Source organism: Hemiscyllium ocellatum, chromosome 7 (assembly GCF_020745735.1).
Source record: "Hemiscyllium ocellatum isolate sHemOce1 chromosome 7, sHemOce1.pat.X.cur, whole genome shotgun sequence".
NCBI classification, from domain to species: Eukaryota; Metazoa; Chordata; class Chondrichthyes; order Orectolobiformes; family Hemiscylliidae; genus Hemiscyllium; species Hemiscyllium ocellatum.
In genome coordinates, this window is record NC_083407.1 from 23,929,545 (window position 1) to 23,949,966 (window position 20,422).

At 39.2% G+C, this 20,422-nt stretch overlaps 1 protein-coding gene across 1 annotated transcript in view; it reads left to right on the forward strand.

The window, feature by feature from the left end:
- The first annotated feature begins 6,978 nt into the window (after window positions 1-6,978).
- cacnb4a (calcium channel, voltage-dependent, beta 4a subunit) overlaps window positions 6,979-20,422 on the forward strand; it is a 238,044-nt gene continuing 224,600 nt past the window's right edge. Inside the window, exon 1 of the mRNA XM_060827815.1 lies at window positions 6,979-7,051. Within this exon, the coding sequence (XP_060683798.1) occupies window positions 7,007-7,051 (45 nt within the window). The 5' untranslated portion in view covers window positions 6,979-7,006. The remainder of the gene's footprint in view (window positions 7,052-20,422) is intronic.

A 20,422-nucleotide genomic window follows, 5' to 3' on the forward strand; every position in this document is an offset into this window, starting at 1 on the left:
CAGCAGAGGTGTAGGATGAGCTGAGCTGCTTTTGCAAAGAGTCTATGTGGACATAGGGAGCTGAATAATAACCTTTGTTTCTAATACAGCAATATACTCGCTTTGTACTACAATTCCCAGTATATTTCTTTTAATTTGCTTGCATTGCCACAATACAGCTTCCTTTACCTTGCAATGATAGTTCATATGGACCAAATTAACACATGGTACAGCAACTGGCAAAGGTTGTTAAGAGCTTATACTTTCCTTGAGTTGTATGGCGCAGGAAGCAGAAGTTAGCATTGATATGATGATTGATTTATGATTGGCAAGGGAATGTGGGCGGACGATCGGATTGACTGTCAGAGGGGCTGCAATTGAATCACCTGTTGCCATCAGTGATTTAGAGACCAGGGTTATAGATGGTCCATACTGCCGCCACTGTGCATGGAGGTGGAGGGACAGAGTGTGGAAAGTGATGGGTGCAGGACCAGTCAAACAGGCTGCTTTGCCTAGAAGGTATTGAACTTAAAGTGTTATTGGAAGCTGCACACATCCAGTCAAGGGAGAGGATTTCACCACACGCTTGTGTTTTGATGTCAGTGACCAGGCTTTGGGGAGACAGGGATTGCACACTGCAGAATTCCTAGCCTCTGACTTTGTCTTGTAGCCGCAATATTCATATGTTCAGTTTAGTTTATGGTCAGTGGAAAACCCCAGGATATTGAAAGTGGGAGATTCAGCAGTGGTAATGCCATCGAACGTCAAGATGAGATGATTAACATTTCTCTTTGTTGCACTCCTGCCATAGCCAGAACATTCTTCCCCAGATAAGGAGACCAAAACTGCACACAATACTCTAGAATTAGTCTTGCCAAGGCCCTGTACTGTTGCAACAAGACTGTCCTGCTCCTGTACTTGACTCCTCTCACTGTGAAGATCAACATATCCTTTGCCTTTGTTGAAAATGTGTTGCTGGTTAAAGCACAGCAGGTTAGGCAGCATCCAAGGAATAGGACTTGGATGCTGCCTAACCTGCTGTGCTTTAACCAGCAACACATTTTCAACTGTGATCTCCAGCATCTGCAGACCTCATTGTTTACCCGATATCCTTTGCCTTCCTCACTACCTGCTGCCCTTCATGTTTACTTTCAGTGCAACCCCAGTTCTAGTTGCATTTCCCTCTTTTTCAATCTATCGCCATTCAGATACTAAAATGCTTTCCAGTTTTTGTGACCAAAATGGATGACTTCATAGATATGCACATTTTATTTCATTTGCTCACTCACTCAACTTGCCCAAATTGCACCTTTACATCCTCCTCACAGCTCACCTTCCCACCCAGCCTTGTGTTGATGGAGTTAAGATGCAGACCAGCCATGAGTTAATTGAATGGTAAACAGTCTGATGGAGTCTAAGCAGCTACCCTCGTTTCTGGGTACCTTTGCAAGTCCTCAGATCTATTGCATTAGATTAGATTCCCTTAGTGTGGAAACAGGCCCTTCAGGGCCAACCAGACATCCAAAGAGTAATCCACCCATTTCCCTCTGACCAATGCACCTAACACTATGGGTAATTTAGCACAGCCAATTCATCTGATCTGCACATTTTTGGACTGTGGGAGGCAACAGGAGCACACAGAGGAAACCCACACAGAGTATGTGCAAACTCCACATAGGCAGTCACCCGAGGCTGGAATCAAACCTGTGACCCTTGTGCTGTGAGGCAGCAGTGCTAACCACTGAGCCACTGTGCCACCCATGTTATCACTAATGGTGTTTGAACTCATTCAGGTCAGAAAAATATTATTCCTCTTAAAAACTTGGGGATATATTTACTGACATTTCAGCAGTGAATTATTTTTGGATCAATTCTATTATAAAGCCCCTTTTAACGTGCATAATACCTGAGTTGGGTGGAGATCCATGAAACTTTGATATTTTCCATTACCCAAGCAGCTTTCTGCAGTGATCTCTCCTCCCCCCCACCCCCCCAATTACCTGCTGGAGATCTCACAAGTTACTGTTTAGAAGTTGTGAGACAATTGGGTCATATTTTCAAAACCTTTTGCATCTTTTGCTGATGTCAGAAAGTAAAGAGCCCTTTTTATATTTAGTCATTTTTACCAAAATACATTAAAGTATTTCAGTGAGCTACATTGACTACTTTTTAAAAATGAATTTACCAACCTGTATTTAGCACACAGCAGGGTCCCAATAACAGCATTGATTTAAATAACCAAATTATCTCTTTTTGATGTAGTTAGCCTGGGGGTTGAATACAGGTTAAAACACCTTAGATATTGATTCCTTTTTCTGACCAGGACTATGACATATTAAGGAAGACGGCAGTTCAATACTGTACTGAAGTGTCTGTCCACTTAGCCTTTTAGTTGTGTGATCATGGAGTGTTTTCAATAAGGCTCTTGAACATTGAGGTCAGCTGTTACAGGCTTATTGAACATACGGTACTTAAACACACATTTAAAATGTAACATTACCATCACACCTAATGAAAATTTTTAGGGATTTACATATAGTCCAGTTCTGAACTGAGTGTCTTGGTCTTCTGCAAATCAAAATACACATTACCAATGGTTTTATATTTCATATTTCCAGTATGATAATTCATCCCATTCTGTATTACATTCTGTGTTAAAATGCAACTTCCCATAAGGAGAATTGAATTAAGTTAAACTTACTTAATAATTTTAGCTTCTCTAAATCAATTCATATCTCATTGGGCTAAATATATGACAATTCCTCCCCTCCTCCCCCACCCTTTTAATTTTAGGGCTCTTGTGGCACAGCGGTAGTGTCCCTGCCTTTGAGCCAGAACATCTGGGTTCAAGTCCCAGCTGCCCCAGAGATGTGTCATAACAGGTTGTTTAAAAATCACAATATCTCCCTTCATTATCTTATTGGCAGTTTCACTCTTGTTCCCCATAGTTATTACACAAAGTTATTTAAACTGAATTCTGTCCTAATTCTGTATTCTTTGTACCAATTAAAAAGGATGATGTATGCCTAGATATTTTATTTCCCAGAGGTTACTGATTTCCTATGTTGTTATCAAATGATTAAACTCCAGGAGTCAACATATAAGAGCTTGTCTTTCCTTAAACCTCTTATTGCTTCATCCTGAAAATAGCCATTTGGCAGCCCTAGCCCACAACCCAGAGGCACATTAATTTGACTTGTACTTTCCTGCTTAAAAGGCAAAGCCTAAAGATTAACATTACAACATTGTAATGGGAAATCAGCAGTATTATAGCATTAGTCTATGGGAAAATCAGATGAATCCTATCTGCTCATGTGCAGCTGAGCTTCAAACACAAATTCCCCCTAATGCTACTGATACCCTTTGCTGCTGAGCTTCACAGCATATATTTCACAGCCTTGTTAACTATCATAACTATGCAAATACTGATGCTGTCAATCTACAAATTCGTAGAAGTTATACATAGAATTCCTGTTGACCTGCTTGCTGAGCCTGTAAGTTTGTTTGCAGATGTTTCGTCACCATATTAGATATCATCATCAGTGCTCCTCTGGTGAAGCATTGGTGTTCTGTCCCTCTTGCTATTTATCTGTCTTGGTTTGCTGAGGTGGATGATATTATATCCGGGTTTGTTTTTTAGTGGTTGGTGTTTGGGGTCTAACTCTACATGTTTGTTAATGGACCTCCAGGTTGAGTGCCAGGCCTCCAGGAATTCCCGTGCTTGTCTTTGTTTGGCTTGTCCAAGGATAGATATGTTGTCCTAGTTGAATTTATGTCTTTTGTCCATGTGCATAGTCACACGACGGCTGGAGGAGGAGCGCCTCATCTTCCGCCTGGGAACCCTCCAACCACAAGGTATGAATTCAGATTTCTCCAGTTTCCTCATTTCCCCTCCCCCCACCTTGTCTCAGTCGGTTCCCTCAACTCAGCACCGCCCTCCTAACCTGCAATCTTCTTCCTGACCTCTCCACCCCACTCCGGCCTATCACCCTCACCTTGACCTCCTTCCACCTATCCCACCTCCATCGCCCCTCCCCCAAGTCCCTCCTCCCTACCTTTTATCTTAGCCTGCTTGGCTACTCTCTCTCATTCCTGATGAAGGGCTTATGCTCGAAATGTCGAATTCTCTATCCCTGAGCTGCTGCCTGGCCTGCTGTGCTTTGACCAGCAACACATTTTCAGCTGTGATCTCCAGCATCTGCAGACCTCATTTTTTACTATTTTGTAGATAATGTTGGTTCTGTTAGTTATGGGTATGGGATCCTTTATTCTTCTCAATAGCTGTCATAGCATAGTTGTTGGTTTCTAGGCTACCATGATTTCTAAGGGTTGGAGTAGTGTGATGGTCATTTCCGATATGTCCTTGGAGTAGGCAGGGTAACATATCATCAGAACATTAGTCAAGCGATGCAGCATAACGACTGCAGCACCCCGGAGCTGCATAAAGCCGAAGAAGAACACTTATATGGTGTCTTAAAAGCAAGATTATGTGAAAAGTGTAGTCCGCTGGGACCTACGCAACCAACAGGAAGACACAACATCATAGGACAAGCCAAACAAAGACATGCACAGAATTCCTGGCACTCAACTCGGAACTCCATAAACAAACATATAGAGTTGAACCCCATATACCAACCATCAAAAAACAAAACTGGAAATGATGCCACCCACCTCAGCAAACCGGGACAGATCACCAACACTTCACCAGAGGGGCACTGATGATGTTAATTTGTATGGTGATGAAACGTCTGCAAAAAAACTTATCAGCTCAGCAAGCAAGTCATTCACAACCTGAGCTACAAATCTTTTCAAGAACTTTGATTAGAATTCCTTTCTATCACAAATTACATGGTTGCATGTTTTGATATGTCATGATCATTTGACATAATGTGCACTACAATTTTAAGTTAAAAGTCTTAGACAATACCCTCCAAACACATGATTGCTACAGTCTAGAAGGACAAGGGCAGTAGATACATGGGACCACCATCACCATCACCACCTGCAAATTTCCCTCCAGGCCACTCACTATCCTGACTTGGAAAGGTATTGCCTTTCCTTCAGTGTCAGTGGGTCAAAAACCTGGAATTCCCTTCCTCATGACATTGTGAGTGTATCTATTCAAAATGGACGACAGCAGTTCAAGGACACAACGAACCATCGCCTTCTCAACTGCAACTAGGGATGAGCGATGAATACTGGCCCAGCCAATGATGCCCATATCCTGTGAGTGAATAAAAGAAAATTCAAATTTTGTATCTGCATTTGAGTTCGACATCAATTTTGATCCTTATTTTCTTAATTCAAATCTCAAGCCAGGAGTTTGATGCACTAGTGTCTCTTTGCCTGGCTGAGTGCATTTCCAACAAGATTTGAGAACCTTGATTTTATCCTGAATAAAGCAACCCAATTGTTTGGTATCCCATCCACCATCTTAAACATTTCAGTCCCTGCACCATTCACTCACGAGAGTCAACAGAGTGTACCATCTACAAGAGACGTGGTATATACTTACCAAGGCAAATCTACTAATATCTTTCAAACCCAGAATTTCAACCACCTAGAAGGACCAGGACAGCGGATAATGTAGAAACGTGACCATCTCCAAGCCATATGTCACCATTCCTTCACTGTTGCTGGGCCAAACATTTGAGTTTCCTTCGTAACATTAGGTATATCTATACTACATAGATTGCAAATTCAAGAAATTAGCACACATCACCTTCTTGGGAAATTAGGGATGGATACCTCTTATAATACTAACAGTATTTTAGAGTCACTCCCCATTCAAGAACTGCCAGTGACACTCACAACCCTGAAAAGAAAAATCAAGTCTGGATGAAAATTCCTTTTCTCAGTTCAATTTCAGTTATGGTAAGTGCAATGTGAGTCACCTGAATTATACAGAAAATTGCACCTATACTCACTACGGTTATTATCTTTGAAAGTGAACCCTGAGCATTATTTTTGTCAGTAATTTCCCTCACTTTCTCTGTTGGCACAGACAATACACAAGAAAATCTATGTTGCGAGCTTGAAATTTCTGAAGACCGTGTTCCTGTAAATAAATAGGGAAGAAATCCCAGTTAGTACTCAATGAAGAAACACTGACATAATATATTGTGCTGCTAAGAAACATTATAATGGTCTGTTACTTTAGATGCGCACACCTCAGTTAGAAAGTATGTAACACAGAGACTGAGGTACGGAAACATGGTTTTAGGTTACATAGACATATGTGAAAACATGCTACTACCTTAAAGAAATGGCAATGTGATAATTATATTATTGATCAGAGCTTGTGTAATGAAGACATACTTTCTCTTTAAGGAGCTGCACATTGATGCAAATAAGCCTATGCTAAGTGTGAAATTAACTGAAATAATAGAAATGCTTACATGCTTCAGTTACCCTGCCAATAGGAATGGCCAATAGGCGTGTTCTGCATGTAATTTCTATGCAAACATAGAGGCAGGTTAATTGTATATATTCTGGTGCTGATGTCAAAATAAGGATACAAAATTGAATATTTGCAACTGGCAGATCACGGACGTTCCTGTGCAAATGGCTAAAAATAACTTGCTTATCTAATGCAGAAGGAATTTATCAAATCACTTCAGCAGGTGAAGAAGCTTTTTCTCCTTTGCCATCGAATCCTCATCTACAGACTAGAGGAACAAAGGCAGTCCTCAGCTAACTGGAGTCTAGCTCAGCCAATCATAGAGTCCCCTTCCGGCTGTGTCATCAGGAGCTGATGAGGAGAGGATGCTTTTTATTCTGTAGTTGAAAGGCAGAGAAATGCCAGGTCTGAGCAGCCTGTGGGGATAACCTGCTCTCCATGATGTGAATGAACAGCGTCTCTCTCTCTCTCTCTGTCCATCTATCTGATTCTTGACTGGGTTACGCATCTCTGTAACAGACATCAGCAAGCGCTGGAATCTTTGGCCTCCTGGCTCTCCATTTGCAGCCGGACTGACATATTTATACTCTGTGGTGTTTATCAGCAGTGCTGGTTGATCAGAGCTCCATGTACGACAATCTGTACCTGCATGGATTCGATGACTCGGAGGCGGTGAGTAAATTTTGTGCGAGTGAACTGGGAAGAGCAAAGGGAATAGAGCAGTGTTATCGAGTGGCAGATAGAGTAGGTCTTGTTCTTTTTAAAAAATATAACACTGGTTGCTATTTCTGACACCCAGCAGAGATTTCTTTTAATTCGGTGTCACCTGCAATAATCTTCCATTAAAGCTAGAAATGATACTGTCAATATCTGAGGCGACTTGGGGCCTGATATGGCTGTAGTCACCAGCAATTCTAGTTTCTCGGTTTCTTAGCAGCAGTAGCAGAAAACAGCAGCAATGGATAGTGTCTTCTCTCTGTCAAGCCTTAACAACCCCAACATGACAACTATTAGCACAGCGTTTTGAAGCAAGAGAAAAATAACAGAATTAACTTGCACATGCAGAGCCAAATTGAAAATGTTTTGACTTTCTTTCCATTTATTTAAACTCGTCACATATCTAACCAATTCAGAATCCAAAGTTAAACCAGACTATCTCTGAAGAGGTGCGTTTGTTTGTATGTTTCTTAATGGACGGCAGAACACTGTGCTCAGGCAGAATATTCTTGTAGCACAAGTATGGAGGATGCTTCTTGCTTTGTTAACATAATTTCACTTAGCTGGATCCTAATGTGCTTTAGCCATTTTGTATAGTAAACTGTAATATTAGAATAAGTGGCATTACAGCACTGGTGAAAAAGCTCTGTTTCCTTTGATAGATTACATCTGCCATTAGCCACTTTTAAGATACAGTTAATGTGAAAGGTTGTGATCAAATGGATCTATTTGGTTAGGTACAGTGATTATGATGCCTATTTTATGTTGATTAATGTTTTCCTCAAGTGAGTTATGTGCCATATCAATCCATTTCTTTTCTTAACAGACTGTAGCTTTCTTTTGACTTGTCTTAAATTGGCTAATGCACCTTTCACATCTTCCAGCCTTGACTGAGAGTGATGTTTAATTGAGAGTAAAAGTCTTTTCCATATAATGTCATAATGGCTGCTTTTAACAGCAGTTACTGTCTTCCATGAACACTATTTTGGGAGATGTGTAAATTGCACGTGACAGCAGGGATATTTTGTATTGGTATGTTCCAAATGTTATAATGAGGATAATCTTATATGACTAACTTCTGATATAGATTCTATTTTGAAAGATTTGATACATATTTTTGCAATATCCTTTCATTGACATTTAATCCTTCTAAGCAAATTACAAACCTTTAATGACGCAAGTGAGCAACGTTGGCTGTTTCTGATTTTTGGTTTTGTTCTGTGCACAGTGCTACTTTTAAAGAAAACCATTAAATTAGTGTGAGATCTCATCCCTGGTTTCTTGAATATAGTCCCTTTCTAATAATCATAACAAAACTTAATTTCGTCAAGCCTCAGAATTTGGAGGGCAAGTTAAAAGCAAATGTTAGCTCTCAATCGAATGAATGTTGCTGTCTGATGAGGGAACTGGCACAGTGTTGATAACAGCAGTAGCCCATGTTGTTATCAGCAGTGTTTGGATTACATAATATAACAGTAAAACAATCATGGCTTGATAGCATTATACTTGAGCAAGTAAAATTGTGTAAAATTCAATTATTTCAAGAACAATGGTAGATTGATGAGAAACTGTGAGGTTGACTAAGAAGGGAAGACTTATTCACAGCCTTAAGATGAGATGCTTTACAACTAATAAAGTAACTTTTTATTATGAAGTGTGGCCCTGTTGTACTATAAACAATGTGACTTCTGGTGTGTATACATTGAAGCTTTGTGAACAGCAACATGATAGTGACCTGATAACTTCCTTGAAGGAGGAAAGTTGGTTAAGACAATAAGAAGACCTCCCTTTCTCTTCAAACTCTGCCGTGGGATTATTTTAAATTTCATCTGACTGGGCCTTGGTTTAATGTCACATCTGAGCGATGTCAGCTGCAACAGTGCAGCCCTCTCTCAGTGCCCACACTGAAACATCAGTCTGGATTAAGTGCACTAATTTCAGGGCCAGTGCTTTTACCTGTATTACAGCAACCTCAGTACTTTGTATGAATGGCTGTGATATTTTTTGAATGGTTACAAAAGTTATCAGGAGAAATTATTTTATGTGAAGAGTTATGACAGAGCAAAACCACAAACTGTCATTGAGATAGAAGCCATTGTGTATTCTTCAGAGAGCAGTTGGTTTAGTATTAGAAAAGAGATGTCATACCATAGCGGGAGCTAGGTGACAGTATTGGTGCTGACATTCCCTAGTAAACAATCATAATTAATGTAATAGACCAAGTTGTCTTACTCTATGTTGTAAAGTTTTTACAGGTTTTGTATATTAATACTTCAGTCACCATGGAAATACTTTTGGTAGCTAAACTAGAATGCCTGAGAACATTCCAATGGTTATTTGACCCATCGTGTTTGTGCTGACTCCTTGAAAGACTGTTCTAAATGGTCCTACTTTGCTCCATGAGAAATAGACAATGCTGGAGAAACTTTGCAGGTCTGGCAGCATCTCTAGAGAGAGAAAAACAAAGTTAATGTTTTGAATCCAGTAAATTTTCCGAACTGTCCTAAAGATGGACTGGCCAGAAGAGTGTTCTGAAGGAGAGTCACACCAGACTCAAAACGTTAGCTCTGTTTCTCTCTCTACAAATGCTACCAGACTTTCTAAGTTTCCCCAGCATTGTTTGTTTTAGATTTTCAGTATCTGCAGTATTTTGTCTTTGAACCTATTTTGTTGAGTTTTCTGCATAGCCTTAATTTTCTTTTCCCTTGTCAAGTATACAGTTTTCAAATCTTGCATTAAATCTCCTCTTAATCATCTCATCTCAAAGAAGAGCAATTGTAGCTTCTCAAGTGTCTCCACAAAGCTGAAGTCTCTCTTTTGTACCATTATGATGAATCTCCTCAGCACCCTGTCCAAGCTTTGACATCATTTGTGATGTTTGATGTCCAGAATTACTGAAGCTGAGACCTAACCAGTAATTTATAAATATTTGGCATAACTTACTTTGTGGGCTGTATAAAGATGATCTAGTGTGAGAAAAGATACTGATGGATCAGGTGATGGAACACGTGAACTCTGGGATTCTCGGGAGCTGATGACAGTGAAGCTTATTTTGTGCAAAGTAATCATTTCCTACATTATTTTCTGAATCTTGGAATTTCTTTAAGTAAATGAACTATACCTAATACTAAATGTATTAAAACCACATTACATGCAGCATTATTGTATGAAGTAATCAATATTTAAACATGGCCACAAAACTTATAAGCACTTGGCTTCAAAATGTGTGTACACTTCAGTTTGAATCCCAAACTGGTAGCCATTAAGATGCAGAGTTTACTTTGATCCTTGCTAAGGAAGATACTTAGGTAAAGGCAAAAAGAATGCCAGAAATAAATGGAAAATGTTAGTGTAAATTGTAGCAATTTTATATGATAAGAGGAAAACAAGTATCCATTCAATTTTTGCCATTTTCTCAACCACATTAATTAAAAATTTTCACACCTAATTGCTGATCTTTCTCAAGATTTCTTAACATTCTAGTTTCTAAGTAAGCATCCATCAGTCTTTTAATTACTTCACTCATTGCAGTGAGTTTTAAACAAAGTGATTTCCTTATCAAAGGTTGGGAGGTAGGGTTGCAGTTACTGTAAGGAATCAATCATTTCTCAACTTTGCTTCCAGCCACATCATGATGTCTCATTCCGAGAAGGGGACAGGACTGGCTCAGTGCAGTTTTTACTTTGTTTTCTGAATGAATTACCATAGTGTCATCTGCAATGGCGTATAAGTTAAACCTGGCACTCTAGATACCAGTTTGAGCTTCAAACTGAAATGCAGACATTTTGCAGCTAAGTGCATACAATCTTTGAAGTAATATCTAGAAATTATTTATTGACTTGCACAATGCTTGCAAGATATAATTGCTTCTTAATATTTTAGCAATCATAAGTCCTGATTAAACAAATTGAGAGGAGCAAATTATTGGAAACAGTACTGAAAACAACAAATGCTGGAGATCACAGCAGGTCAGACAGCATCCATGGAGAGTGAGCAAGTTAATGGAAAAGACATATAGACTCAAAACGTTAGCTTACACTCTTTCCATGGATGCAGTCTGAGCTGTTATGATCTCCAGCATTTGTTGTTTTTAACTAAATAGCTGTTATACAAGCAGACATTATGGCAGACGTTGAGACAACTTTCCTAGGTGTGCTGAATTATACTCAAGACAACTTTGTGACCTGGTTATTGGGTTAGCAATTGTCTGTTTTGACAGCTGGAGGTCATATGAATTGCTTACAGTTTTCCGATTTTAGAACTTTTGAATTCACCAGTGCATTATTTAACCACAAGTTGGAATGTGGAATTTGAGGAGGTGAGGCAAATAGTACAAAAGTTGTTAAGGGGATGTTAGATAAGTCTATAAGAGAGAAAGGATTGGAAACATATGCAGAAATGACTAGGGTGGAAGGACGTTGGTTGGAACATAAGCACCATTTGGGTCAAATGACATCTTTCTGTGTTGTAAATCTGATGCAATTTCATGCAATCTTCAACAAATTGTCTTACATTTTAAATGAAAATTAATGTCCGTTGTGGTGAATGTGACTGCAGATTTTACCTCTGAACCTATCTAATGTGCAGCAAACTGCATTTTGAAAACAGTAAGACAATTCGTTTTTGTGAACTTGATGGAGGGGTAAATAATATCCAGGATACCAGGGATGATTCTCTGCAGTTTTCCAAAACAATATCATTAGATATTTTGCATTCATGTGGGAGTACAGTTTCACGTGTCAACTGAAAGATGGCACCCCAGCAGTGTAGCTTTCCTTCAGTGTGGCAGTGGAGTGTCAGCCCAGACTTTTTTGTTGTAACCTTGAGTAGGACTTGTACATTTAACAGTCCAATTCCAAAACTCAGGGGTGCTACTTATAGAGCTAGACTTAACATGTTCCAATCTAGCATCACCTGGAATATGTCATTGTTTACAGAGGAACCTTCAGAGATAGTTGATCGCCTATCATTTATTGGAGATGGGAATTGAAAAGATCATAATTCATTCCATTTTGAACTGCGAATGGGCAGAAATGTTAATTTGGTTATCTGGATTAGATTTGAACCCACCTGATGGCTTTCAGTAGAAGATCAAGACCGAATTTTCTTTGTAATCAAAGCTTTGTTGCAAATAAAGGAAAAGTTGACATTTACAAAGCATCCAAACAAAAGCAAAATACTGTGGATGCTCAAAAATTGAAACAAACACAGGGAATTGTGGAGAAACTCATGAAGTCTGGCAGCAAATGTGGTGGGAGAAAAACTGAGTCAATGTTTTGAGTCTGATAATACTCTTTCCAGTTCTGAAAAAATATCATACTGTATTCAATGTTAACTCTGTTTCTCTCCCCACAGGTGTCACCAGACCATATGAGTTTCTTCAGATTGCTCTGTGTTTACTTGTAAAGCAGATTTTGTGACGTCAGTTCCTTCTAAATGCTTCATGGGCCATGAAGTCCTTTTGAAGTGAATGACTTTAATGCAGCAAACATGCTGTGCACACCAACGTCTCACCATTATAATGACATAAAGGAGCAGTTATTTCACTTTAATTATGTTGGTTCAGGGATAGACTTTGCCCATGACACTGTGATATTTCCCCTGTTTCTCTTCAAAATGTAATACAGGAGGTTATGACTATCTGGGAGCAACATCTCATCCACGAGACAGCACCTCTGACGATGCAGCACTCCCTTATTGTGATGCAAGAGAGGCAGCCAAGATTATACACTCACGTTTTTGGAGTGGTAGTTGAAATCATGGTCTTCTGATTTCAGAGACAGAGGTGATGATGGAGCCAAACCTAATATCCAGCAAATAGAAAGAAAAACTATACAGATGTCAGCACCAATGGGACATTACCTCGAAACAATTTTCAGACGACAAGCCATACTTGATCCTGTATTTTATCCAGTTCTGTAATGGACTTAGTTTGTGCTATTCAGTCATTTAAATTAATTCAGCTCCCTTCGTGAGGACTATTTGGATGGTTCTTCCTTTGTATTTTGTGACAGTTATTCAGTTTAAGTGTCAGACAATGGGATCAGCATTGTTTACAAATACTAGTGAAAGTTGTTTATAGGAGAAATTATTTTCAATGCATTTTCTTTCTAATGGCCTATAACAATATATATCAGATCTATCATCTGGCCGCCATTCGGAATTTCTTGTAGTTGATTGAATAGCCTAATGGACGTGAGCTTGTCAACTGTGAAAACATCTCGTCAGGAAAAACTAATTTTGAAGGGACAATTATAAAAGTCACCTACAAAAGTAACATTTCATTGATGTTAGTTGCTTCAGGCTCTTGGTGGAGGAAAGCTGTGGTCCAAAAAATATTTTTTAATATTCCATGTGGCCAATCACTATCACCTTGACAGTACAGTGCAGGAATTCATCTTGAATTGTCTTCATCTTTCTTGCCCATGTACCTACTCACTCATGGTGTAATTGTATGTGATATCTCTGGGTTATGAAATGGAGCATCAGCTTTTAAGTGCTATCCAATGAGCTCTGTGGCAAGCACATCAATCTGCATATCAGTCAATGACAGGATTGATTTTTGGCCATGATGTATTCCATCGCATTCTTCTGCCTTCCATCTATTGCTGCTTGATACCTTGTTTTGACTCTGTGGAGAGGTTTTGAGTAACTGGAGTAAAGGTCTTTTTTAGAGGTACAAATTGTTGCATGCCAAATGACCTTTGGTGATCACTGTTTAACTTCAGACCTTAGGAAGAGGGAAAGGGAAAAACAGAGAGAAAAGGAGAGGATAAAGGTTTACCAAGAAGCCAGTGGTACATTTGGCAGTTTGCCATCCTTTAAGTTATTAGAATTGATTTTGTTTCCTATAGTTACTAAGTTGCAATAATTCAGCCTGCAATGTTATCTGCATAGAGGTTGATATTATAATGAGTGTCTTCTGATTTGGAATGCAATGCTTTAAGGGCTAATTTGTATTCCAGTGAAATTATGTTTTTCTTGCATTACAGGGCACAACTATATAAATAGATCCGTTTGCTCTGTTCTCTTTGCCCCACATGCTGAGGCGCTTCTGTTTTATTAGGTGCCATGAAAGGGAGAACACAGCCAGAACTGATGTTTTGCCAGGAACTGCTGTATCAACTTTAATCCTTTACATGGATGACAACCCCATCCATGCTACATTCAGAGTGATGACATATTTTTGAAAAACATTACCTTTTGCAACCCATCCTCTAGTTCAATTGGTGAGAATTTTACACTTTGCATTTTCCACATTTTGTTCTAATTGTTAGCAGGGTCGAGACTATATGACCAATTCCTCCCAGGGGTCCTGCTACAATTGCATTGCACCAATTTGAAAGCCTCTTATTAATATTTTTGAACACTTAATTGGCAGCAAGAAGCAGTGTTTTCTGCACTGCTCTATACAATGCACTTAACAGTGTCTGAAGGTTCCTTGAGACACAGGCATCGGCACCCACGCTGGCAAGTAATAATAGAATCAGCCCTGCATCTGACTTCCAGCATGCAAGCTGATATACTGTCATAGCAAGACCTTTCTGTTTTAATATAATGGATTTGAACCCTATCATCAGGCGACATCTTGCTCTGAGAATTTTATAGGAGTACTTATGTAAACACTGCTTTGTTAGGACCATCAACAATGGGCATCTTTCGAGAGCAAGAATAATCTGCGACTCAAATGGTATTTAGTTGTACACAATTTATTTCTGTGCCAGTCTCCTATTAGACATTTTGCATTGTGCCACCACGGAGGTGGTGATGACAGGGAGGTATTTATAGCATGTTAAATGTGGACAACATTTTAAACTCTTCTGAGTGACATTAGCTTGGACATTATCCCGGTCATTCATCATGTGGATGGAGAGATATCACTGTATGACAATATATAAGAGAAACCAAAGTTAAAGATGCTCAAATACAAATTAGTTTTAATTTTAAAAGAAAAAGATGGGCTCACGGCCAGGGAGAAAACAGCTTTTAAACTCCCACTGCCACATCAGCATCAGTTCTTTGTCTATCTGAAATCTAGGATTTGAATACAAAATGTAGGGATTAACAGTGAGAAAACACTACGTTTAGTGCTACTCACACATATATCAATATCTTTTGTGTTGGGAATAATACTGGAGTAAATACTACAGGTATAATTGTGTTCAAAACAAAATTGTATATAGTAAAACATAATGGAGCTGTCTCTTCAATCTGAAGAATTATGTATGCTATCATTACTGTGATCTCATCAGCTATTGAATCCTCTTTATTGGGGTTTATTGTGTCAACATCAATAGTCGTCCTGGTGTGTTGGACTGTAGAAAGAATGGTTTTTAAAATGTAGATGCTCTCACATCAACATGCAAATTCCAGGATCATGTGGCTTCTAACATTCTGGTAGGCTGAATGTTGATGCTTCTTCAGGAATGGCTGAACACAATGCAGGTAAATTTGAGCTTTGTTTGCTGGGTGATCCAGTTTATACCATTGCTGTCTTTGTGCCTACCTGCCCTTTCAAACACACACAGTGGGCTTGTCATCTGCCTCACAAGAGCCCTATTGAACAACAGCAGACCCTCCATTATGGAACAACAAATATTAAATCATGTTCTCATGGCTTTTTACTCACTTAGGGAAACAGTTTGCTTTAGTTGTGCTTTAAAAAGCTTCAAGTATCCCAAGGAAAATTACTTAACATTCTCAAAATTATTTAACCAGATCAAAGACAGAATAGGGCAGGCTGTTTCTTACCTTTCATATCTCCCTTTGTCTCAAAGGACTCTCTTACAATGTATCTGAAACTAGCTGCAAATTTCCAGTATCTTCTAAAGCATGCTCTGACATCTGCCTTTTTAGTTCGATCCCCCAAAATATCCCTACTTTCTCGTGCTGTATTGTTCTTTTAATCCACTACACCTCTTGGTATATTTGTATTTTCTGTGATTTATAATGTAGCTTTAGAGAATGATTAACTATTGTCTTTCGTGGTTGAGAAAAGCCATGATTGTAGAGCAACCTTCAGAAGGAAGATATCAGATTGATAGAAGCTTGACAGCACAGTTTGACTTGAGGAAGCCAAGACTGGACTCAAATTATTGAAAGGTTAAGCAGATATCGTATGGGAATTAGATCACTTTCACTAGTGACGAATGTATCATGAGTGATGACTGAATTTGATAAAGTGCAATTGGACTATGACTCTTACTATGTGTAACTAATGTTGCCATTAATTAGAAGTGATTAACTTATTGATGGCAAACATAGTATTTGCAGGTTGGTTTGTTTCTGTCTCTATAATTTGATAAAATTTTGTAGTATGGAACCTTGACAATTGCTGACAAAAAGTACATTTTGTTGAATTTGTTTTTTTATTTTGCACTCATCTGATTGGTTGGCATGTGGACTCTGGTAGAGGCATTGCAATGGAAGATGCATCACTTAACAATGGCTGACAAATTATGCATTTGTACTGTTTGTCCTTTGTCTAGAACCAGCATTCACTATTTCAAAATCAGTGGCCACCCATTAAAATAGTGATGAAGCAAGACTTTTTCTCAGAGCATCATGAGGCTTTGGAATTCTCTTCTTGAAAAAGTGGTGGAAGCCCAATCCTTGAATATCTTTAAAGCATGATGTAGAGATGCTGGTATTGGACTGGGCTGGACCAAGTCAGAAGTCACATGACACCAGGTTAGCATCCAACAGGTTTATTTGAAATCACAAGCTTTCAGAGTGCTGCACCTTTGTCAGTTGAAGTCTTCACCGGATGAAGGAACAGCACTCCGAAAGCTTATGATTTCAAATAAACCTTTTGGACTATATCTTTAAGGTGAGCAGGTTGGATTCTTGTTAAACCAGGGGCTAAAAGGTTATTGGTGTCAGCAGGAATGCTGAATTGATGTCAGGTGTGATCTTATCGCTGAAGAGACTCGACGGACTGAATGGCCTATTCCTGCACTTAATCCATATGTTAGGAATATAAATAAATGTTTGTTGAATTTTTAAAAAATTTGCTGCAACTAAGTACAGTTGATACTAATAGTGGATCTGTCTATCAGCAAAGACTCAGCTGGCATTGAGAATAATTGATGCTGATGATGGAGTTACGTGCTGTGATCAAAGGTTTTGGATAACATCTTCTACCTGTCACTTATGAGCTTTCTCTGAATGCACATATCGTTTACTGGTTTGCACTCATCTTGTCTGTTGTTTGCCATATTGCACAATAATTTATTCATTAATATTATTTTCCTTGCATGCAGGCTTTTGGTTGTTTATCAAACAGTAGTTCTGCACTGACACTTTGCCGGCAGAATCTTCACAAATGAGATGAAATGAAAAGCATTAAGGCTTGTGATATTCATGGTAGTATCGGAAAGATGTTGTGAAACGTGAAAGGGTTCAGAAAAGATTTACAAGGATGCTGCCAGGGTTGGAGGATTTGAGCTATAGGGAGAGGCTGAACAGGCTGGGGCTGAATTCCCTTGAACGTCGGAGGCTGAGGGGTGACCGTTTAGAGGCTTACAAAATTATGAGGGGCATGGATAGAGTAAATAGGCAAAGTCTTTTCCCTGGTATCAAGGAGTCCAGAACTAGAGGGCATAGGTTTAGGGTGAGAGGGGAAAGATATAAAAGAGACCTAAGGGGCAACTTTTTCACACAGAGGGTGGTACGGGTATGGAATGAGCTGCCAGAGGAAGTGGTGAAGGCTGGTACAATTGCAATGTTTCAGAGACATTTGGATGGGTTTGGAGGGTTATGAGCCAGGTGCAGGCAGATGGGACTAGATTGGGTTGGGATATCTGGTCAGCATGGATGGGTTGGGCTGAAGGGTCTGTTTCCATGATGTACATTTCTATGACTCTATGATGTGATTGCACAGTTATTGTTGGCAAATATTTGAGGTAATTGCATGGAGCCGTATAGCATAGAGGAAGCCATTCAGCCCATTGTGCCTGTCTCAGATCTTTGAAGTAAGTATCGAATTTTGTTTTTTCCATATTCTTTCCCCATAGCTTTCTGCATTTTTGACTTACTACTCCTGTGTGAATTAAACTTTTGAATCTGATTCCACCACTACTTTGCATTCCAGATCCCCACAACCAAGTGCTTTTTAAAAGACGAGTCATCTGTTCTCCACCCAAGTTTTCTTTGTCAACTGCTTCTTAAATCTGTGTCCTCTGGTGACAAATTCTGCTGTTAGTTTTTCTTTATTACTCAAACAAAATTCCTGTATTGAAACTCACCTTCTCCTTCTCTGCTCAAAGGAACTCATTTGCTGATCATTTTTAACCTCTCTGAATAACTGAGGTCCCTTTATCACAGGTCCACAAGGAATGGCCAGACACTAAAGCACGAACCCAACACAACATCCCTGAGGGTGACCCTCAATGTCCTTCTGAGAACGCATAAGAAAACAATAGCAAAAGTCAAAACCCGGAATAATCTACATGCTGGATTGACATAGGGTGCTGCTCTTATAACAACACTCAGACCTCAGCACTAATGTTAGTTGAGGATTGTGCACCAGTCCGGCAAAGGTCATCACTTATGCATCTTGTGGACTCTCAACTGAACATGATATATTTTGCATAAACCCGGACCCTCCACTCAACATATGGCTGCTTGTCTTCACTTTGTTCACCTAGCCACAACTGCTGATGATAGAAACCTACAAGCTGTCTCTACTGCTACACACCCATTGCTCATCTTCCTTCTCAGCATCCTATATGACTCGGCACTCCTGAGTCAGATCTACCAGTAGACATTCTTAGCATCAAGGAAAGGAAAATGTGGGACATCACTCACAAGTTCAAAAACAGAAATTGCTGGAAAAGCTCAGCTGGTCTGGCTGCATCTGTGGAGTGAAATCAGAGTAAATGTTTCAGGTCCAGTGACCCTTCAACTGTGAGAGAGAGAGTGAGAGTGAGAGTGAGAGAGAGAGAGAGAGAGAGAGAGAAAATCCTGCACGTTACCAAACAGTGTCACCTCTATAAATTAAATAGAGGATTATTACCTTAAACGCAGCAAATGAGGAAGCTTGTGCTGATCTTTATTCTGACTTACTGTTTCATTGAAACTCAACATAAGCTCGAGGGACAACACCTGTTTTTTAACAGCCTTCTGGATGCAACGTCGAGCTCATCAGTTTGTGACTATAAATTCTACCACTGTTTTGTTTCCTTTCTTTTCATATATCAGTTTTAGTCTTGTTTTTTCTCCAGGTTTTCCCTTTAGATGACAGCTGTTCACTACTCACCCATTCATGTAGCCTGTAAACACATCTTTGGTTTCTTTACCTATCCCATTACCACTGGCTTTCCCCACCAATGCTTTTGAAATTAATGCCTTCCTGTCACAATCCTTTCCGTTTTTTACCCCTGTCAGACCCTGTTTCACCAGCTTAAAGCCTGTGACATTTCTATTTTTTCACAATTCCGATCAGAGTTTATTAAGCTGAATTGTGGACTCTGTTCCTGTCTCCACAGATGCTGCCATACCTACTGAGTTCCTCCAGCATTTTCTCTTTCTATTTATAATAGAAATTGCTAAGGATGGTGGCCATGACGTGATAAGCAAACTGCTCATTGGCACTTGCTCAAAATCTGTAACTGCCTCTCAGCCCAAACAATAATTGGGCCTTTTTGTTTTCTTTTTGAGGTGGTCATCTTTATAGTTGCTTCTGAATTTATTGTGATGTTTTGTTACATACAAAATAAAGAAACCATTTCTTGATTTACCTGCTAAAAGTTGAATCCTCCTCAATACTTGAAACTGAAAATCTCCTCCAGAGTATTCAATGTTGATCAGCTAGAAGATAGGAAAACTGTTTAAGTGCCATTAACCACATTTTATGTAAGGGTATATGTTAAAGATTTTTGAAATAAAAGTCTGGGAATGAATTTTTACTTTTCTTTAAGATCAGCAGATCTTAGAAGACTGTGAGAGAATGATCAACTAATGAACTGAGTGCTTTGACCTGATACTAGGTTTCCTTATGTAGAATTGCTGCAGACACTGGTCTACCTGACCCAAAGACATATTTGTCAACGAAAATGTAGAAAACTGCACAGAAGAACATGGAGCATATTGCTGTCCAAGAAACCAATCACTGAACTTCAGAACTGGATATCCTCAAATTAGAAATCTGCATCAAAACGTCATTCATCCTGCAGCGTAGTAAAGAAATGGCAAATCCTCTCAAGTGTTTTTGGGAACTAAAACATTTGGTTGCCCAATTTGCTGGGTAGGTTTTAAGTATCAATATTTTAATATCAACCAAACTATTAATAACCTGCTGTAAATATGCATTTTTGCACTTTGCTG